Source organism: Diplotaxodon limnothrissa, linkage group LG13 (assembly GCF_057381915.1).
Source record: "Diplotaxodon limnothrissa isolate DT_005_m linkage group LG13, D_limnothrissa_male_GT1.1, whole genome shotgun sequence".
Lineage (NCBI taxonomy): Eukaryota > Metazoa > Chordata > Actinopteri > Cichliformes > Cichlidae > Diplotaxodon > Diplotaxodon limnothrissa.
Window position 1 is genome coordinate 33,079,271 of NC_140608.1, and position 21,393 is coordinate 33,100,663.

The 21,393-nt window shown below is 44.5% G+C and overlaps 1 protein-coding gene across 1 annotated transcript; it reads left to right on the top strand.

The window, feature by feature from the left end:
• Positions 1-14,517: 14,517 nt before the first annotated feature.
• Positions 14,518-17,733, top strand: chchd1 (coiled-coil-helix-coiled-coil-helix domain containing 1). The gene is made up of 3 exons (XM_085369630.1): positions 14,518-14,820; positions 15,299-15,417; positions 17,362-17,733. The coding sequence occupies exons 1-3, from the start codon at positions 14,682-14,684 to the stop codon at positions 17,470-17,472; spliced, it is 369 nt and encodes a 122-aa protein (XP_085225756.1). The 5' UTR covers positions 14,518-14,681; the 3' UTR covers positions 17,473-17,733.
• Positions 17,734-21,393: the final 3,660 nt, after the last annotated feature.

Here is a 21,393-nt window from a genome sequence, read left to right on the forward strand (position 1 = left end):
CATATGCACACTAAAGAAACATGTTTCCCCCCAAATTCTTCCTTTGCTGTCTGTAACAAATACCCAAGAGGAGAAAAAACACTTATACAATAGATAAATACAATAAATGATTTAAAAACAATAGAAATAATCATAAAGGATTATACTAAATACAACAAAAAGGGGGGGGGGGGGGGGGCAAAAAATACACATGCATATACATATATATATGTATCACCTGGATCACCAGTTGAGAAAAAAAAGAGAAAACAAGCATAAAAACCATCGCGATAATCTATGTGTATATATATATCTATGTGGTAAATGGCCTGTATTTGTATAGCGCTTTACACATCCAGTCATCCACACACTGGTGATGGCAGCTACATTAGCCACCCTGGGGCGCACTGACAGAGGCGAGGCTGCCGGACACTGGCACCACCGGGTCCTCTGACCACCACCAGTAGGCAACGGGTGAAGCGTCTTGCCCAAGGACACAACGACCGAGACTGTCGGAGCCAAGGCTCGAACCGGCAACCTCCGATTACAAGGCGAACACCCAACTCTTGAGCCACGATCGCCCGATAGCATTGTGCAGCACGTAAGAGCGACAGCGCATAGTGTGCTTTGAGGTAGCAGCCAAGAAAGGTGTAGTTTGTGTCTGTGAGCACCCGTGTGTACACCTGTGAGCATGAGCACGCTTGTATTCAAAAGGTTCCTTCATGTAACAATCTGCTAGAGGGTGTGGGGGGTGTTGTGGAAGTTTTCCATTAAATAAAGCCTGCAGACGAGCGGTAGCTAACATTCTTTAATCAAACACACAAAGGACAGACAACCAAGCTTGATGAAGTCCCTGCATGACCGCGGGGCAGACGGTCAGCAGAGTCTGAGCCCAGCATGGCTCTCAGTGAAATACCTTCTCCAGGAACAAAAGGCAGGACACAGCTGTTTCACACCTTAAGGTTCACACTCCCTTGCTGCCTCCCAGAGTCCTCGAAGACACAAAAGACTCTTCCTGTGGAGTCGTCTGCTTCCCCCAACTTCCTTACTGGACCCCCCACCATTTGTCTTACTGTATGAGTGTGAGACATGTTAAAATCCAGTGGCACCAAGGCATCATACAATAAAATAATGTGATTAATACATAAGTAAAAGAAATTCCTATACAGAGGCCATAGCCCCGTCCCCCAGGGCATGAAGCAGGTATGGAGGAGATCCAGGCTCCAGACATCCAGAGGCCCCCAGAGCATGAAAGTCCAAGGAAGACCAACGGAGGGGCAACCACGCCACTCTCCTGGAAAGAGCTGAGGAGAGGCCCGGGCGAGGGGTCACCCAGCACCCACGGAGCAGAAGCCAGAGGGGGTTGCAGTGACGTGCCCCTGAGCTCCACCGGCAGCCAGCTGTGCCAGAGGGGACTGAGCCGCAGGCCCAGAGGCCGAGGGCACCCCACCCCCCAAAGGGGCCCGACCGAGCCACAGGCGCCAGGCCCCGACAAGCAGCCACCGGGAGCCGGTGCATACCTGAGTACCCAGGCGCGGACACCAAGAACCACCAAAGCACCGATGTCTGAGGACGTCAGCCACCGGCAGGGAGAGTGGGGAGACCAGACCATATAGACACAGACATGCCTCCCCTGCACCCTGGTGACACACCTGCACCCCAAGGCCCTGCATGTGTGGGTGATTGTGGTGGAGCGGGAAGAGGGAGACAGGTGGGGGTTAGGCAAGTGGCCCCTCCCTGGGGCCAGCTCCCCCTACTGACCCCAGTAGGCACCCCCGCTCTCTGGAACCCACCAAGACCAGGGGGCCCAGGCTCATCTGGACCGGGGTCCACAGAAGCACCGCCCAGCCCCACAGAATCTGGAGCAGCCCACCCGACCCCACCACAGAGAAAACTGTACCCACCCCATCATCCACTCATCTCCCAGACTACCCAAGACAATAGACACCCAGGTTAAGTTCATTATCCTCTTCTCCTATATCTCTCCCCCACTCTCACTCTCTGGGGGAGAGTTTACATTTCGAATGCTTCAGCTTCAGGAACTGTACTGGAATCTGTGCTGCTGCAGGAACTAAAACAGGGAAGACTTAGGCTACGTTCACACTGCAGGCGAAAGCGCATCAAATCAGATTTTTTGACCCTCTGCGACCCATCTATCCGATCATGGTGTGACAGTGTGAACGGCACAAATCCGATATTTTCAAATCCGACCTGGGTCACTTTCATATGTGGTGCTGAATCCGATACATATCCGATGTTTCAGAAAGCGACTGCTGTTTGATGGTCATGTCGCATTAAATCCGTCTTTTACGTCACCGACACAAGACAGACGCCAACTATCAGTGCCGGAGAAGACATCGTGAACGCTTCCTGGCCATCCGGTGTAGATGTCAGTGAAACTGTTGGGAAGACAACGTGAACATTTTATTTGTTCTGTATAATCTGCAGAGTCTGACAGAAATCTGCAACTATCCTTTGAAGCACCGCTCCTCTCTAAAACAGCAATAAGGATCATTATTAGGTTATTTACATTATTAAGTCACATTAAATCCGTCTTTTACGTCACTGACACAAGACAGACGCCAATTATCAGCGCCGGAGAAGACAAACGAGAAAGCATGGTGGCGGAAACTGGAGACGGAGCGAGTCAAGGGCCACTCACTGGTTCCGACTCCATGTCCATATATACCTCTGCACCGAGGTAGCAGCCACTGCTCCAAACAAGGCCACTGTTAAAGCACGGGCTCTCTGTTTTCTCAGTGTCCTTCTTTCTCTAATGAATTTGTCAAAATTCTGTCGGTTACGACTGTGCACAAATTGATAGATTCCTGCAACAACACCTACCAGCTCTGTAGCCGCCATTTTTACTTCCGTAAACAGAGCACGTTGTGTGTGACGTCTTCTTTTGCGCATGTGGGCCGCTTTGAGGACCGTGAACCGTTCACACTAGAGCGCGTTTGCTGTCACATTTTATTTGTAGTGTGAGCAACATGACAAAAAAAATCGGATTTGATCAAAAATTGGAATTGAGCATAAAGACCTGCAGTGTGAACGTAGCCTAAGAGGCATGGCTGTGAGGATTGCCTGTTCCTGTCTATAAAGCTTAGTTTGGTTCAAAGCTGGTACAAAGGATTGTGCGTATAAGGTAATGTCCTCTGCTACCTGTTGAGTGGGCATCTGTAATCCTGACTAATGGTCAGCAGCACTTATTAGTTTTATCAGTTTCATAAAATATACTATACTAATGATTTACAACTCTGATTAATTGAATGAGTTACTATTGTCAAATACCACTGCTGCTAATAACAATAAAAATAAATAATGATGATAATAATCATGTATCAGAAGTAAAGGACCTGTCAAGACTGCGGGCAGCAGATCATGTAGAGTGCAGAGTGAGGGCAGGAAATGAACTTAACGAAAAGTGAACCATTTAATGATTCTAAAACAGTACAAAGATAAGAAAACCAATCAAAAATGAGAAACTAAAGAGAAAACCTGAACTGAAAAAACTGTAGAGGCTGGGAAACTCTGGGAACACAGATCCTGAGCGACACAGGGATAGAGGAACAGACGCTCTCACAGAGGAAACATTATATACATGTGACTAGAGTCACTAACGAAGTGGAGACATATGGGAACGCAACAAGAATATTTATTTATTATTTATGCATTTATTACTCTTCTAATGAATTCTACCCGTGTCCACCAGGGCTGGGGAGTGACCTGCAGTTTCACGCTCCTTCCACCGGATGGAGCCAGAGAGTACTTTAGCTCAGTCCTACCACTTTTTTTCCTTTTAGCTGTAATACCCTCTTTTGCACACACGGTGTCACACTCTAACAAATAAAGACCCGTGTGTACCACTTCTTCCTTTTTTCTCAGTTCTGTGGTACAGTGAGTTGAATCATTCGCCACAACTAATACAAAGCCATATCTCCATGCACGCTGGTGATTAGTGATGTGCCATACCACTGATCTCCTTTCTGATCCGATACCGAGTAAAATTCAGGATGGTATCGATGACACTGATCCGATACCGATACTTTGTGCAAAAACTTAATGTGTTATTGTATTTCAGATTATAGCTTCGTAATGATTGCAGGACATCAGACTGCTTGTTCTTATTGTTTAATTATGAAGAATTATCATATAGAAATAAAGAACCTGAAGCTGTGTGTCGATGCTATTTGAACACACATATGTTGTCATTTAACATGTAGATACTTACCTGGACGCTTCAACAAAAACCTTCAACATTCACACTTTCCCTCGTTCACAGCAGTGCTGTGCCACACTACACATTTTGGTATCGATCCAGTACCAAGTAAATACAGGGCCAGTACTGTCGATGTGACTCAGGCAGCTAAATGGGGGAGAGTAGTGTGCCACGATTAATGAGACGAATTCTCAACTAGCAAATTGTGAAACATTTTAAACAGAAACTGGGTTTTTGGAGACCTGGAATGTTTTTGTGTCTTTCAGCACACAAAAAGCTTTGGACATTTTTCATAGTGCATGTTGGAGGTTTATTTTTCCCAAAGACATAATTAACACAGTTCAGCGGGCTACACACTGAAGGATAAAAGCAATGTATCGATCCGATACCAATACTAGTGTTGGTATCGATACTATCGATATTGATCCGCACATCTCTGGAGAAATCGGTTCAAGCTGACGCGCTCAGAAGGCACCTCCATTAAAAGCAGTGGGCCCATGGGCACTTTAGGACTTTCCATTTGGTTCTCACACTCAGGGCAGGGCGTGCACCATCGGAAAATCCGCCTGGAAAGTTATTTCCCGGTAGATTGTTAGCACCAACAACTGGGTATTTTCCTCTTGCGTGCGAGTATCACCATCAATTTTCATCACTTGGTCAAAGGCTGAGTGTAATATGTCATCACGAGACTGCTCTAGAGGAAAAGTGAAAGTGAAGGAGTGAATTACTGCAGCTGTTTCAGCGTCACATGCAGCTGAGTGCAGCAAAGTTGCTACACACTCCTATAGGTCGGGAATGCATCAAAACACACTGCCCCAACAGGTGATTAAACCCTGGCCAATGCTTTGCCAGAATTAAGGGACGCATTAGGCAGGCGCTAACTGCAGCTGTAACTCTACACGTTTGAGTTTCACAAACACGGTCAGTTCTGTACTCAGGTAAGGATCTCTCCTAGTGGTGAGACAGTTAATTAAACTCAGGTGAGCAGGAACAAAGGATGGGAAGCAAAAAAGAAAGGATCACCTCTGCAAGACAAGGGCGTGGTTCGCTGCACACTCTCACACAGACAGAGAGGGAGAGAGCAAGAGGAGAAGAGACAGAAGGGCAGAGGAGCTTTGCAACACAGTCCTCTTTGGTAACATCTGGTGGCCACAAATATGAAGAGCAGTTTGAATGTGAGTGTATCACTGAAAGCCCTGGCAGCCAAAGCCTACTGCAACATGACTAAGAGAGGATACACATTTCTTTTTATACATTTTTTTTTAGAAATTGCCCACTCTGCTGTGGACACCTTCAGTCTATATATATATATCTATATATATATATATATATATATACCCTCAGAAGGTCTGCTAGATGATGTTAATGCAGCAATACGGGCAATACCTACAACCACGATTACCGACACTAACAAGCTGATCTACAATACGGCAGCAGTGATCAGTGAGATGCTTGGCTACAAGTTGAACAGCGACAAGGGGCAGTACCCTCCATGGAGAAGGAGGCTAGAGGGCAAGATCAAAGTAGCACGGAGGGAGGTTAGCCAACTAACGGAGTTGCAGAAAGGTGCGACAAAGAAGGTGCATAAGAAATACAGCAAGCTGTCCATACCTGAGGCCTTGGAAACTGCCAAGCAAAGACTCACAGCCTTGGCCAGCCGCTTGAGGAGGTACACCAGAGAGATAGAAGGCAGGAGAATAAACCAGCTGTTCTCCACAGAACCAGCAAAGGTGTACTCTCAGTGGCAAGGGAACAATAAGAGAACAGCACCACCAAGGCTGGAGACGGCGCAATACTGGAAGAGCATATGGGAGAAGGATGCAACCCATAACGGCAATGCTCAGTGGCTAGGGGATCTGAGGGCAGACCACAGCGACCTCCCTGAACAGGGTCCAGTAACCATCACAGTGGCAGATATCCAAGAAAGGGTCTCCAGTATGAAGAGTTGGACAGCACCAGGGCCCGACATGGTTCACGCCTACTGGCTGAAGAAGCTGACTGCACTCCACGAGCGTCTGGCAGCACAAATGAACCAGCTGCTAGTTAACGAGAGACACCCGGAATGGCTAACTGAAGGCCGGACGGTCCTGATCCCCAAGGACCCCAAGAAGGGACCGGTCCCCTCCAACTACCGACCAATAACCTGCCTCAGTACTACATGGAAGCTCCTATCAGGCATCATATCGGCTAAGATGAACAGGCACATGGGTCAATACATGAGCGGGACACAGAAAGGAATTGGCAAGAATACCAGAGGCGCAAAACACCAGCTACTGGTAGACAGAACAATCAGCCGAGACTGCAAGACCAGACTGACCAACCTGTGCACTGCCTGGATTGATTACAAGAAGGCCTATGACTCAATGCCCCACAGCTGGATACTGGAATGCCTAGAATTGTACAAGATCAATGGGACCCTAAGAGCCTTCATCAGGAACTCAATGGGGATGTGGCGTACAACACTAGAGGCCAACTCCAAGCCCATAGCACAAGTCACCATCAAGTGCGGGATCTACCAAGGAGATGCTCTGTCCCCACTGCTGTTCTGCATAGGCCTGAACCCCCTCAGTGAGATCATTAACAAGACTGGCTACGGATACCGACTACGGAACGGAGCAGTTGTCAGCCACCTCCTGTACATGGATGACATCAAGCTGTATGCCAAGAGTGAACGAGACATCGATTCACTGATCCACACTACCAGACTATACAGCAATGACATTGGAATGTCGTTCGGACTGGAGAAGTGTAGTCGGATGGTAACAAAGAGAGGGAAGGTAGTCAGAACTGAGGGGATTGAACTACCAGAAGGCAACATTGCAGACATAGAGGACAGTTACAAGTACCTGGGGATCCCGCAGGCGAATGGGAACCATGAAGAGGCCGCTAGAAAAGCTGCAACCACCAAGTACCTGCAGAGGGTCAGGCAAGTCCTGAGGAGTCAGCTGAATGGTAAGAACAAGATCCGGGCCATCAACACCTATGCCCTGCCCGTGATCAGGTACCCTGCTGGGGTAATAGGCTGGCCAAAGGAGGAGATAGAAGCCACTGACATAAAGACAAGAAAGCTCCTTACCATGCATGGAGGGTTTCACCCCAAGTCCAGCACCCTGAGGCTGTACGCTAAGCGGAAGGAAGGGGGCCGGGGACTGGTGAGTGTCAGCACCACAGTCCAGGATGAGACAACGAACATCCAAGAATACATTGGGAAGATGGCCCCAACTGACCGAGTGCTCAGTGAATACCTCAGGCAGCAGAAACCCAAGAAAGAGGAGGGAGACGAGGAACCATCATGGAAGGACAGGCCCCTGCACGGTATGTACCACCGGCAGATAGAGGAGGTGGCTGATATCCAGAAATCCTACCAGTGGCTGGACAAAGCTGGACTGAAAGACAGCACAGAGGCACTAATCATGGCAGCACAAGAACAAGCTCTGAGATCCATAGAGGCTGGGGTCTATCACACCAGGCAAGACCGATGTAGCGGTCCCGAATGACAGCAATATCAGGAAGAAGGAACACGAGAAGCTGGAGAAATACCAAGGGCTCAGAGAAGAGCTCGAGAGGATGTGGAGGGTGAAGGTAACGGTGGTCCCCGTGGTAATCGGAGCACTAGGTGCGGTGACTCCCAAGCTAGGCGAGTGGCTCCAGCAGATCCCGGGAACAACATCGGAGATCTCTGTCCAGAAGAGCGCAGTCCTGGGAACAGCTAAGATACTGCGCAGGACCCTCAAGCTCCCAGGCCTCTGGTAGAGGACCCGAGCTTGAAGGATAAACCGCCCGCAGGGGCGTGCTGGGTGTTTTATATTTTATATAAAAAACACCCAGCACGCCCCTGAGAGAGAGAGAGAGAGATAGAGATAGAGATAGACAGACAGACAGACAGACAGACAGACAGATAGACAGACAGATAGACAGATAGATAGATAGATAGATAGATAGATAGATAGATAGATAGATAGATAGATAGATAGATAGATAGATAGATACCAAAACAGATAAAAGATTACGTTTACTTATGAACAGGTGGAAGGTCATCACTGCTTCCATGTCCCATTATGTCGCGTACTGGTTCGCTATCTCTTTCACCAAATCACCACCTAAACACACATCAGATCGTGACAATGATTCACAAGTCAGCTGATCACCTGACAGCTGAACCAAGCCTTGACACAATGCTTCTGAAGCTCAGCCTCAGCTTCAAACAGGTCATGACTATAACCTAGGTACTCCCAAGGTTTAGTATATTGTTGTGAAGTTGGAAAATGATCCTGGAAAAATTGTGAATAATATAAAGTTCGAATAATTGTCACATTGTGGTGTGATCTTGACCCGATTTTCACCAAAGTTAAATCAGCTCCAGCTGGTATTGGTATCTTGAAAAAAAAAAGTGGTCTGCTAACAGACAGACAGACAACCAAACTGAAGTGAATACATGCTCCAGCCCTTTGGGGGGAAATTACACTGACAGAATGTGTTGAAACATGTTCTGAAGTGTGTGAGCCGACGGGGAGTTAACAGGAAAGAGTTTCACCAGGGGTTTAAAGAGTGGATTTACCAGTTTTTTAACTAATGAGTAAAGTGTGTGTGTTTTCAAAATGAAATTGTAGTTTTTGTGAAAGTTTTAAAAGATTATCTAAAATACAGAAAGCAGTTTGAACGCACACTTTCCTTTAACGAGTCAGGGTTCATCTCTGATAGTGATGAACAAAGAATTATTTAGCTGTCTCTTTGTTGTTCTGAGATATTCCTCCTGCCCTCTCGTTCACACGTTCCGCTCGCAGCTATTTTCAGACAGAGAGCTTCAAAAGGCTGAAGAGTGGAGTCTGAGTACAGCCAGTCCTGCAGCTAAGGTGACATTTCAGATTATGTCTCATGATTTCCTCATATATTTTTACAGTATGACTGTATGGGTGTGTTATTTACTCTGAAAGCTGTTGTTACAAAGCTGGCACATGATACCACGCACCGTACCAGTGTTATTTGTGCTGATGCCGCCTCCCTCAGACAACAGCAGATGTTAAGACTTGTCCTGCATTCTCTCTGAACACCATGTAGACATAGACCAAGTAGAAGAGAAGCCGAGCACATACTGAGGATCGAGGAAGGCGAGGCAGAATGAGACCAAATGACTGTAGTGATGGACATCTACTTCGCCACCTTAAAAATGTTCTTCAGATTAAATTAATGTATCTTAGTGATGTGCACTCCACTTATAATCTGACATTCCTTTAGTTTTTTTTCAACGCGAGGGGTCTTGAGTACTCCATTAGGCAAAATCTGTGTTTCTATTCTGTAAAGGGCAAGTAGATGACAGCATGTTAATTTCAGCAACGCATATCGGTTGAACATTAAGATTTGACATCAGAACATTTTCACTTACAACACAAATATTTAATTCAATTTCAGGGCAAGTGGAATAAGACCGTACAGCCACCCAAGATTTAGTCTGATTGACCCAAAACCAACAATAATAATAACAAGAAAAACAGGAAAGTGATATGCTGATTAAACCTGCATTAATTGTTCTGTGTAGACAAGAAAATAGAGAAGCACAGAAAGCCTCTAGTGTGGATGCAGATCACCTGATTGAGTGGCGTGATGTTCTGGGCTGAACTCCACAGACTTACGGAGCGTGCTCGGAACATCAATAAAATACCGTAGACTGTCCAGGTCTTGTTTGCAGTCCTCCAGAGTGCTGAAGTCGAATAAAGTATGGCTAAAATCCTTATTTTTCTTATCTTCACAGGTGTCAAACTGGCAGAGAAAATTAGTGACCCATAGGGCAAAGGAATAAAACAGTCTTATCAAACTTTCTTTGAACTTTGTTGAACAGTTTTAACTGAAATTAAGCTGCAAGTCTCTACCAGCTTTGCACATCCACAGATTGTAATTTTCACCCATTCTTCTTTCCAAACTAGGTCCACTTTACTCTTTTTTTGGATGATAGATTGAACAGTGCGCTTTGAGATGTTTAAAACTTGGGGTTTGTTTTTGTTTTTATAACTTCTCCACACTTTCATCCCTGACCCCCTTAGATGTGTTCCTCAGTCTTGGTGGTGGTGCTGTTTGTTTACTAATGTTCTCTCACAAACATCTGAGGCCTTCACAGATCAGCTGGATTCATACTGGGTATCAAAGGAAGCTTAATAAATAATCACATCACATCTGTCAAACTTTTATTTGTAAAACATTTTAAACTCCCTGTAGTATTTTCCTTCCACTTCACAATTCCACAGTACTTTGTGTTGGTTTATCATGATATCCTAAACAAATACAGGTGTGTGGTAGTAATATGACTAAATGTGAGTTTTCTCCTTGGAAAGCTCCCATGGACGCCTGGGTTTTGTGACCTCCTGGATGAATCATCAGTGCAATCTTGGAGTAATTTGGTTTGGGAAGGTTCTCTTCTGTTCCAGGTTTTCTCCATTTGTGGACAGAGCTGGACTGAGTAACTGTTGGGAATCACTTTTATCTTTAAGGCTAATATCTCATAATTAGCACCACATATTTGTATTTATACTTCTTCTCTAAGGACTTTGGGGGGAAGGGTATGTCTCACTATTGAAAGCACCAGAAGGTAAACGTGATTGCAAATTGCTTGGTTGGCCTTACAAACACTGACAGCTGACCATTCCTTGATTTTCATTAGATTACCCAGTTAAATCTCTTAACGCAGCTGACTCATTCCTGGCCTTTGCGGTGAGCTCGCGCTCCAACAGAGTATAGTGTGGAAGAAATGGGGAAATGGTGGAGCTGTAAAATTGAGAATAAATGCAGCAAAGTGTGTCAGATGAACCGACGTGTTAGAAGTCAGGGCTGCAGCAGCAGCTGCACCATCAACTGTAGCAGCAACAACAAGGCTCACAGGAGGCTGCTGTTACTAGCACCAGCTGTGCAGAAGCACCCATGGTCCCAACAAAAGTGTGAGGAGGATACAGAGGAAGGTGAAATTAATGTTGTGAAAAATAAATGGAGGGAAACAATTATGAGTGGAAAGATTCGGGTAAAATGAATGTCTACTTTGACCAAGAACCATTCCTAATAGCTATAGCATGGCTTAGAAAGATATCCTATCCCAACAACTGACAATCAAACAAAATTAAATCTTTTAGCCTGCTTCAGTTTGTCAGACAGGTTCTGCTTAAGGGATTTCTTGATTCAGCAGGTGTGGCAGTACTCACACCTGAAACTGATCTGAGCTTTCCAAAATATATTGTTATTTAAAGAAATTCAGAATTTAACAAGGTTAGGCACTTTGTCACATGGGCGGGTAGATGGATAGCGTTTTTCCTTCAATAAATGAAACCATCATCAAAAAGAGTCTGCATTTTGTATTTACTAGGGTTCAGAGATGGGCAGTAATAATAATAATAATAATAATAATAGATTTTATTTATGAGCGCCTTTCAAGTCACCCAAGGACACTTTACAATAGGATAAAACACTTAGTAAAACAATGGCAGAATAAGAACAATAAAACAAAAGCACAAGATAAAATGAACAAACAGTGGATTCACAGTGAATATGCAGATTTGAACAGATGAGCTTTGAGTTGGGATTTAAACTGGGAGAGAACCAGTGTTTCTTATTTCAGGGGGCAGAGAATTCCACAGCCTGGGAGCAGAGCAGCTGTAAGCTCTGCTTCCCACGGTGGTGAGGCGGAAGGAAGGTACAGCAAGCTGGATAGAAGAAGAAGAACGAAGTGAACGGGCAGAACAGGTGGTGGTTAACAGGTCAGAAAGGTAAGGAGGAGCGAGGTTATGAATGGCCTTGAAGGTGAGCAGAAGAAGTCTGAAAATTATCTGGAATTTCACTGTGAGCCAGTGAAGTTCCTGAAGAACAGGTGATGTGCTGGTAGGAGGGGTTCTGGTGATAATGCGAGCAGCAGAGTTCTGAACCAGTTGAAGCTGATGGAGGGATTTTTGGGGGAGACCATGCAGAAGAGAATTGCAGTAGTCAATACGGGAGGTAACAAGACTGTGTACAAGAATGGACGTAGACTGGGTGGAAAGAGAAGGAAGCAATCTGTTAATGTTACGTAGATGGAAGTAGGCAGAACGGGTGAGATTACTGATGGGAGATTTATAGGAAAGCGAACTGTCTAGGATGACACCAAGGCTCTTAACCTGAGGAGAAGGGAAAACTGTGGAGTGATGGTGAGTGAGAAAAGGTTAGCCTTCAAAAGGCTGGATTTGGTGCCAATAAGGAGGATCTCAGTTTTATCCTCATTGAGCTTTAGAAAATTAAAAAACCAGGATTTTAACTCGGATAGACATTCTGTAAGGGAAGAAGGTGGGAGGGAGGAATCAGGTTTGCAAGAGAGATATAACTGGGTGTCATCAGCAAAACAGTGAAACTGAAGATCAAATTTGCGGAAGATGGTACCTAGAGGGAGGATGTATATTATAAAGAGAAGAGGGCCTAAAACTGAGCCTTGGGGTACACCAGAGGTGACGGGGAATAGACGAGAGCGGAATGATCTTAGTTGAATAAACTGGGAGCGGTCGAGGAGATATGATTGAAACCAGGCGAGGGGTGTGTCAGAGATGCAGAGAGAGGAAAGTCTGCTTAGAAGGACAGAGTGAGAAATGGTGTCAAAGGCTGAGCTCAGATCTAAAAGGACGAGAATGGCGTTACTGTAATCCGATTACTTTTTTCAAGTAACGAGTAAAGTAAGGGATTACTGCAAAAACGGTAATTAGATTACCGTTACTTTCCCGTAGGAACGCTGCGTTACTGCGTTACTAAAACCATGATTTATTTTGCGAGAATGTCTCATGACAGTGACGTAAGCGAGTGCGACGTTCGTGACAACAGCTGTGTGCAGATCAACAATGGATCACATATCGAGTGTGGAGAGAGTATGAGCGTGCAGCGTTTAAAGCGTGGAAGTACTGACCTTACTTTGAGTTTGATTCCATAAAAAGTGACAAAAACATTAGTGTCCGCTGTGCGTGGGAAGAAAACTTCTTTTTACAGCGAAAAAACCCCTAAACTTCCAACAAGCACCGAGTAGCTACGACGTAATGGGAAACTCACAGAGAAACTCGCGGATTCTTCCACTGACCGCGGCACACCTGCACCAGGGTAAACCTCCGCCTACCCCACTCCTGCTTTACAGGTGAAAATAGAGCAACAGGACCGCTGAGTCTTTGACTTTATTTATTTTCTGCTGTGTTTTACTTGCATCTATTTGAAAGACTGAGTGTAAACACACAAAATATTTTATTTTATGTGCTGGAATGTGCAGAAAATAAGTTTAAATGTTAAACTAATTTCTTCCAGTCAGAGAATGTTGCATATAATTACATTTTTGCTTGATGCTAGAATTTTATCATTTCACTTCTTCATTGGTTTCAGTATTAGAGGAGTTAGACCCTGATGTATCTTCCTGGAATGGTGAAGCTATTTTCTGGAAAACTAACTCAACATATCTCCAGTAATAGAAAACTTGTATATTTTATATTATTGATTATTATCGAGTATAATTATTCTCATCTCATTGAAAGTAATATTTGTGTTATTTTTTGATTTTTATAAAGATTTGTATCAAGCCGATGCTACCACTGAGTATCCTTTTATTGTTGGCTTTGGACCATGCCATTATAATGCCATCAATCTGTTCATTCATAACTGTAAATTTAGCAACAAGAACCCTGTCCTATTTTTTACATTAATGAAGCTCTATTGCTGGCTGCATCAACCAGAAAGCTGTGAAAACAACTTGAATTGTGTAAGAAACTGCAGTTTTTATTTAAAATCTCCTGCTGTGTATTTACTTATTTATGAAAACATTATTACTGTCTTATTTCATTATATTCTCTGACTCTTAATGCTATTGCTGTGAGTCCCTGGCTTGTCTTTTAAACGTTTTTGTGTTCTTGTAACTTGTTTTCCTTCAATTATTTAAAAAAACGTTTGCAAATGATGTCACGCCACACGTACACATTACGACACCGACTCTGCAATAGAGAAGAAGAAACAACAGAACATGTTTTAGTGCATCGTCAGAAATATGATGCTGTAAAAAAGACAATGATCCAAAAGCTTGGTGATGTGAACGTGAAGCTGGACTTGGTTGATTTATTTCGTAAGAACTGGAGAAGTGAGAGTTATCAGGCCATAGTTTGTTTTTAAGGCAGACTCGTTTGTTTGGGAGGATTTGATTTTTTATCTTTATTTTTTGACATTTCGGTCCACACTCCACGCCAGTTGGTGGCGGTAATGCAGCGTTTTGCTGCAATGCTAATATATGCCAATAATAATATAAAGCAGAAGAAGACCTTTACGACAATTAATTTCTTTCTACGGTAAAACATGGCGCCGCGCAGCTAAGCTTGGTGAGGTAATGAAGCACCGAGACAAACACTGAGAGCTTTTCTTCTGCTTTTTCATTCTCAAAGTTTCAAAATATTTCCTCGGCGAGGCAGCAGCTCCCCGTGGAGCTGAGGCACAGTGAGGGGAGGACTTTCACACTACGATGGCCACGCAGGGAGGCATCGTGTTCCAGGAGAAGGTCAGCAGACTGCTCCGCGGACAGAACGGAAAACCAGTGCTCAAACCCAACAGGGCTCTGGTTCTGAAAGACGCTGTAGCGAACCGAAAACCCAAGAAAGGGGGTAAGAACATAAAGACATGAATACATCAGCGCGGCAGGATTAACGGACCGAGAGGGCTGACTGCAGAAGGCCCACCACAGGCTGACTACATGCAGCGTAGTTCAGTGCTGATGGTAGCAGCAGGGTGGAGCTTGGGGCTGTGCTCCACTCAAATTGAACTAAATGCTGCAAAAGTGACCGGATACTGATGTCGTAGAAGAATAGAAGAGCAATATTAATTGACAGATGTCTCCGCCTTTAGATGATTTAAAACGTCAGTTTGATCTGCAGGATGTTTCAGATCAATCACAAATAGACATTTTATTCATTTATTAAACGTTTTTCTCAAAGAACTACAACAGAGTTACGTTTCTGTGTTTATACACAAGTATCTGGATTTACTTTACACTTGTAGTTGCCTGTAGAAGTCCAGTTAAATGATTTATTATGAATGACTCAAGTTGGATTAATGTGTAAACACGAATGTCTTTCTCCACAGAGGCCTCTTGTATCACTGAAATGTCAGTCCTGATGGCCTGTTGGAAGCAGAACAACTTTGTGGACACTCTGTGCTCTAATGAGATTAACAGCTTTTATATGTGTGTGGAAAAGGCTCAGGTATGTCCATGCTCTGCAGAATTCAGTGAAACATGCCCATGCATTAACTGTGACTCTAGCAGTACAGAAAAACTAAGAATGGGGATGGAGAAGAGTGTTACTGTTATTTTAGAGTAACACAAATGGAAAATAAATTATGCATCATATGCAAATTATGTATCCTCGTGTGATCTTGATGTACAACTTACCTTAACCAAGTGGCAGAAAACAACCATTCCTAACAGATATACACTACCAGTCAAACGTTTGGAACCACCTTCTCATGTAATGATTTTTCTTTATTTTTCCTCATTTCTACATTGTAGATACAAACTGAAGGCATCAGCTATATGAAGCAAGATACACAGGATTATGTAGCAAAGAAAAAAACAAGATAACTAAATAAATGGATAAAAATATGTTTCATATTTTAGATTCCTCAAAGCAGCCACACTTTGCTTTGTTGACAGGGCTGCAAACCCTCGGCCTTCTCTCAGTGAGCGTCATGATGTTGTCACCTGACATGGTCACCTCACAGGTGAGCCTGTCAGCGTTCATTTGTGGAGTTTCTTGCCTTCTTATTGCTGTTGGGACCATCAGTTGTGTTGTGCAGGGCAGGTTGGTAAATAGTTGACAGCCCTATTTGACAGATCCAATCAGCTAATAAAGAGAAACAACAGCCCATCATGACTTTAAGAACTGAAGGTCAGTCAGTCCTAAAAATGGCTAAAACTGACTGTGTGCAGTGCAGTCACAATACCATCAAACACTACAACAAAACAGGCTCACATGAGGACCGTCCCAGAGTCCCCTCTGCTGCTGAGGATACATTCATCCGAGTCACCAGCCTCAGAAATCACAAGTTAACAGCTCCTCAGGTTAGAGCCCAGATAGATGCCACACAGAGCTCCAGTAGCAGACACATCTCACCATCAACTGTTCAGAGACGGTGTGAATCAGGCCTTTATGGTCAAATAGCTGCAGAGAAACCACGACTAAGGAGAAGCAACAAGCAGAAGAGATTTGTTTGGGCCAAGAAACACAAGCAGTGGACATCTGTGCTTTGGTCTGATGGTCCACTGCGGTCTGCATGCATGGTTCCCACCGTGACCATGGAGGAGGAGGTGTGATGGTGTGGGGGTACTTTGCTGGTGACACTCTTGGGGATTTATTCAGAATTCTGAACCAGCGTGGCTCACAGCATCCTGCAGACACATCCCATCCAGTTTGCACTTAGTTGGACCATCATTTATTTTTCAACAGCACAATGACCCCAAACACACCTCCAGGCTGTGTGAGGGCTATTGGTCCAAGAAGGAGAGTGATGGAGTGCTGCACCAGGTGCCCTGGCCTCCACAGTCAGCTGACCTAAACCCAGTGGCGATGGTTTGGGATGAAGGCAAACAGGCCGACAAGTGCTCAGCATCTCTGGGAACTCCTTCAAGACTGTTGGAAAACCATTCCAGGTGACGACCTCGTGAAACCCACGGAGAGAAGGCCAAGAGTGTGCAAAGCATTAATCGAAGCAAAGGGGGGATTTGGAAGAATCTACAGTATAAAAAAAGTTGAATTATTTCACATTTTTGTGTTTACTACATAATTCCAAATGTGTCCATTCATACTTCTGATGCCTTCAGTGAGAATCTACAATGTAAATAGTTATGAAAATAAAGAAAAAACATTCGACCTTTGACTGGTGGTTTACATCAGTTTTCTGTGTTTTGACATTGAGCTGAGAGTTCGGTTACTTTATAGAAGGTACAGTTACATTTCAGTGAACCGGCCAGCTCAGCAACAGCCCTGGGAGACTAGAAGCACACACCTGTGCTTCTTCCTCATTATTCTTTCTAAACTCTGAACTCCTGCAAAATGTTGGGCTGAAAGTGGGCAGAAGTGTCCTTGTTGTAGTTTAGAAACATTACTCTCATAAACACATCTGTAATAAATCTTCTTCTTCCTTCGTAGGCTGATGCGAAGAATAAAGCTGGACAGAGCAACATCCAGGGAGGACGTCTGCCACCAAAGCAAGCCACGGCGCTTCTGAAGAGATATCCCAACCTGTGCAAAGAGATCTGATACACAAACATTTTAATGCTCTTCTTGTACAGCTTTGGACTAGGACGCTCTCGGAGATTAATTTGGATTATGTCCTGGTGTGTCGAGCTGCCAGTTGCCAAACAAATAATGAAATAAAACAAATGAGTGGAATATTGAAAAGGGTGATTGTTGCTTTTACCCATTACTGTAAGGTTCCTTCATACCTCTGACTGGTAGTTTGTAATGTGCACTTGTGTTCTTGTCTTATTTTAAAACAAGTTTTAAAATATAAAGGAACTGTTTCATGTCCTGAATTGAAACTCTTTTTTTTTTTGATTTATATTTTTTTTTATTAAGGTTTCAAAAGCAGGCATTCACAGTCTGTACATCATGTAAGCATACTTCTTGCTTAGGTTATCTGCCTTAGATACCAAAATAGTATTTTAATTTACATCCAAGTCATAAAGAGAGAATATTTACAACTATAGAAGCAATTGAAACAATCACATAATCCGAAATAAGAAAACAAACAAAACCAACAAACAAAACAAAAAAAACAAAAAAACGGATGTGTTGGTAGGGGGTGATCCTATAAATATATGCTCTCATACATCACAGTTATTGGTTTGTAAAAATAAAATCTGGCCTGTGAGGCGTGATATATTTGACCCAGTTTTCCCAGTATGATGTAAATTTCTCCAGCTTGTGGTTAACAGAAGCTGTTATCTTTTCCATGTTATAGATTTCCATTGTGATTTCCATCCATGTACTTACAGTGGGGCAAAAAAGTATTTAGTCAGCCACCGATTGTGCAAGTTCCCCCACTTAAAAAGATGACAGAGGTCAGTAATTTGCACCAGAGGTACACTTCAACTGTGAGAGACAGAATGTGAAAAAAAAATCCATGAATTCACATGGTAGGATTTGTAAAGAATTTATTCGTAAATCAGGGTGGAAAATAAGTATTTGGTCACCTCAAACAAGGAAAATCTCTGGCTCTCACAGACCTGTAACATCTTCTGTAAGAAGCTTTTCTGTCCCCCACTCGTTACCTGTATGAATGGCACCTGTTTGAACTCATCATCTGTATAAAAGACACCTGTCCACAGCCTCAAACAGTCAGACTCCAAACTCCACCATGGCCAAGACCAAAGAGCTTTCGAAGGACACCAGGAAAAGTATTGTAGACCTGCACCAGACTGGGAAGAGTGAATCTACAATAGGCAAGCAGCTTGGTGTGAAAAAATCAACTGTGGGAGCAATCATCAGAAAATGGAAGACATACAAGACCACTGATAATCTCCCTCCATCTGGGGCTCCACGCAAGATCTCATCCCGTGGGGTCAAAATGATCATGAGAACGGTGAGCAAAGATCCCAGAACCACACGGGGGGACCTGGTGAATGACCTGCAGAGAGCTGGGACCAAAGTAACAAAGGTCACCATCAGTAACACACTACAACGGCAGGGAATCAAATCCCGCAGTGCCAGACGTGTTCCGCTGCTGAAGCCAGTGCATGTCCAGGCCCGTCTGAAGTTTGCCAGAGAGCACATGGATGATACAGCAGAGGATTGGGAGAATGTCATGTGGTCAGATGAAACCAAAGTAGAACTTTTTGGTATAAACTCAACTCGTCGTGTTTGGAGGAAGAAGAATACTGAGTTGCATCCCAAGAACACCATACCTACTGTGAAGCATGGGGGTGGAAACATCATGCTATGGGGCTGTTTTTCTGCCAAGGGGACAGGACGACTGATCCGTGTTAAGGACAGAATGAATGGGGCCATGTATCGTGAGATTTTGAGCCAAAACCTCCTTCCATCAGTGAGAACTTTGAAGATGAAACGAGGCTGGGTCTTCCAACATGACAATGATCCAAAACACACCGCCCGGGCAACAAAGGAGTGGCTCCGTAAGAAGCATTTGAAAGTCCTGGAGTGGCCTAGCCAGTCTCCAGACCTCAACCCCATAGAAAATCTGTGGCGGGGGTTGAAAGTCCGTGTTGCTCGGCGACAGCCCCAAAACATCACTGCTCTCGAGAAGATCTGCATGGAGGAATGGGCCAAAATACCAGCTACTGTGTGTGCGAACCTGGTAAAGACCTATAGTAAACGTTTGACCTCTGTTATTGCCAACAAACGTTATGTTACAAAGTATTGAGTTGTATTTTTGTTATTGACCAAATACTTATTTTCCACCCTGATTTACGAATAAATTCTTTACAAATCCTACCAAATTCAAATTCAAATTTTATTTGTCACACACACACACAACCATACACAGTATGACATGGGGGTGAAATGCTTGTAGCTGTACAATGCCCGACCATTAAATGACAGAAGAAAAGTTTTACAATATTTACAATTTACTACAAAAGTTTACAAATTAACTTAGGAATTTACAGTAAAGAATGTGCAAATAGCAGAAGAGATTATAAAGATAAGGATTATAAATTATAGGAATTATAGGATTATAGGAAATGTGTGGTGGTGCGTGTGGTGACGTGAGAGTCCAGTCTTATAGTGACGTGTTTGGGAGAGTCCAGTCCTACACCTGGTTCAGGCCCCGAATAGCCTTGTGGGAAGAAGCTCCTCCTCATTCTCTCTGTTTTGGCCTTAAGGGAGCGGAAGCGCTTCCCAGACCTCAACAGTGAGAAGAGTCCATTGTTGGGATGGGAGAGGTCCATCATAATCTTCCTAGCTTTGGACTTGCACCGCTTGGTGTAGATGGACAGCAGGTCAGGGAGCTCTGATTGAATGATGCGTTCTGCCGAGCGCACCACCCTTTGCAGATCTCGTCTGTCCTGCTTGGTGCTGTTCCCAAACCAGGTGCAGATGTTTGCCGTCAGGACGCTCTCGATGGTGCAGGAGTAGAAGTTCTTGAGCACCTTCAGTGGCAGATGGAAGTCTCTAAGTCTTCTGAGGAAGAAGAGACGCTGACGGGCTTTCTTAACCAGGGTGTTGATGTGACAGGACCATGACAGGTCCTGAGTGATGTGGACACCCAGGTATCGGAAACTGTCCACTCTCTCCACTGGCGTGCCACTGATGATGAGGGGTTTGTAATTCCTCGCTTGCTTTGTAGTGAAGTCCATGATCAGCTCCTTAGTCTTGCTGATGTTTAGGAGGAGGTTATTCTCCTGGCACCAGGTCTCCAGGTTCCTAATCTCCTCCAGGTAGGCCGTCTCGATGTTGTCGGAGATCAGGCCCACAACAACAGTGTCGTCAGCAAACTTGACAATGGAGGTGGTGTCGGATGTGGCTACACAGTCATAAGTGTACAGTGAGTACAGCAGGGGGCTTAAAACACAGCCCTGAGGCACTCCAGTGCTGAGTGAGATGGAGGGGGAGACTTGTTTTCCTACCCTCACTGATTGGGGTCTGTCTGTGAGGAAGTTGAGGATCCACTGACACAGTGATGAGCTGAGTCCTAGATCCGTCAACTTGGTGAAAAGCTTAGAGGGAATTATTGTGTTGAATGCTGAACTGTAGTCCTCGAACAGCATCCTAACATAATTCCCTCTGCCAGTGTCCAGGTGACTCAGGGATGTGTGGAGCAGGTGAGATATGGCATCGTCTGTGGAACGATTAGTCCGGTAAGCAAACTGAAGTGAGTCGATGGTGGGAGGAAGTGAAGAAGTGATGTGATCTCTCATCAGTCTTTCAAAACACTTCATCACAATTGAAGTCAGTGCTACTGGACGGTAGTCATTGTGGCAAGCGGGCTGTTGTTTCTTTGGAACAGGGACAATAATGGACTGTTTGAAGCACGTGGGAACCACAGCTTGGGCCAGGGAGAGGTTGAAGATCTCCGTGAACACCGGTGCTAGTTGATCAGCGCAGGCTCTAAGGACCCGGCCAGGGATTGCATCTGGTCCTGCTGCCTTCCTGGTGTTCACCCTCCTGAAGGTGTTCCTCACGGCATGCTCTGTGATGACGAATGCATTTTCTTCACTGGTG

Excerpts from the sequence above, each read along its gene's own strand:
- chchd1 (XM_085369630.1), top strand. The coding sequence starts at position 14,682 with ATGGCCACGCAGGGAGGCATCGTGTTCCAGGAGAAGGTCAGCAGACTG. Across the intron at positions 14,821-15,298 it reads CCGAAAACCCAAGAAAGGGG|AGGCCTCTTGTATCACTGAA; the intron begins GTAAGAACATAA and ends CTTTCTCCACAG. Across the intron at positions 15,418-17,361 it reads TGTGTGTGGAAAAGGCTCAG|GCTGATGCGAAGAATAAAGC; the intron begins GTATGTCCATGC and ends CTTCCTTCGTAG.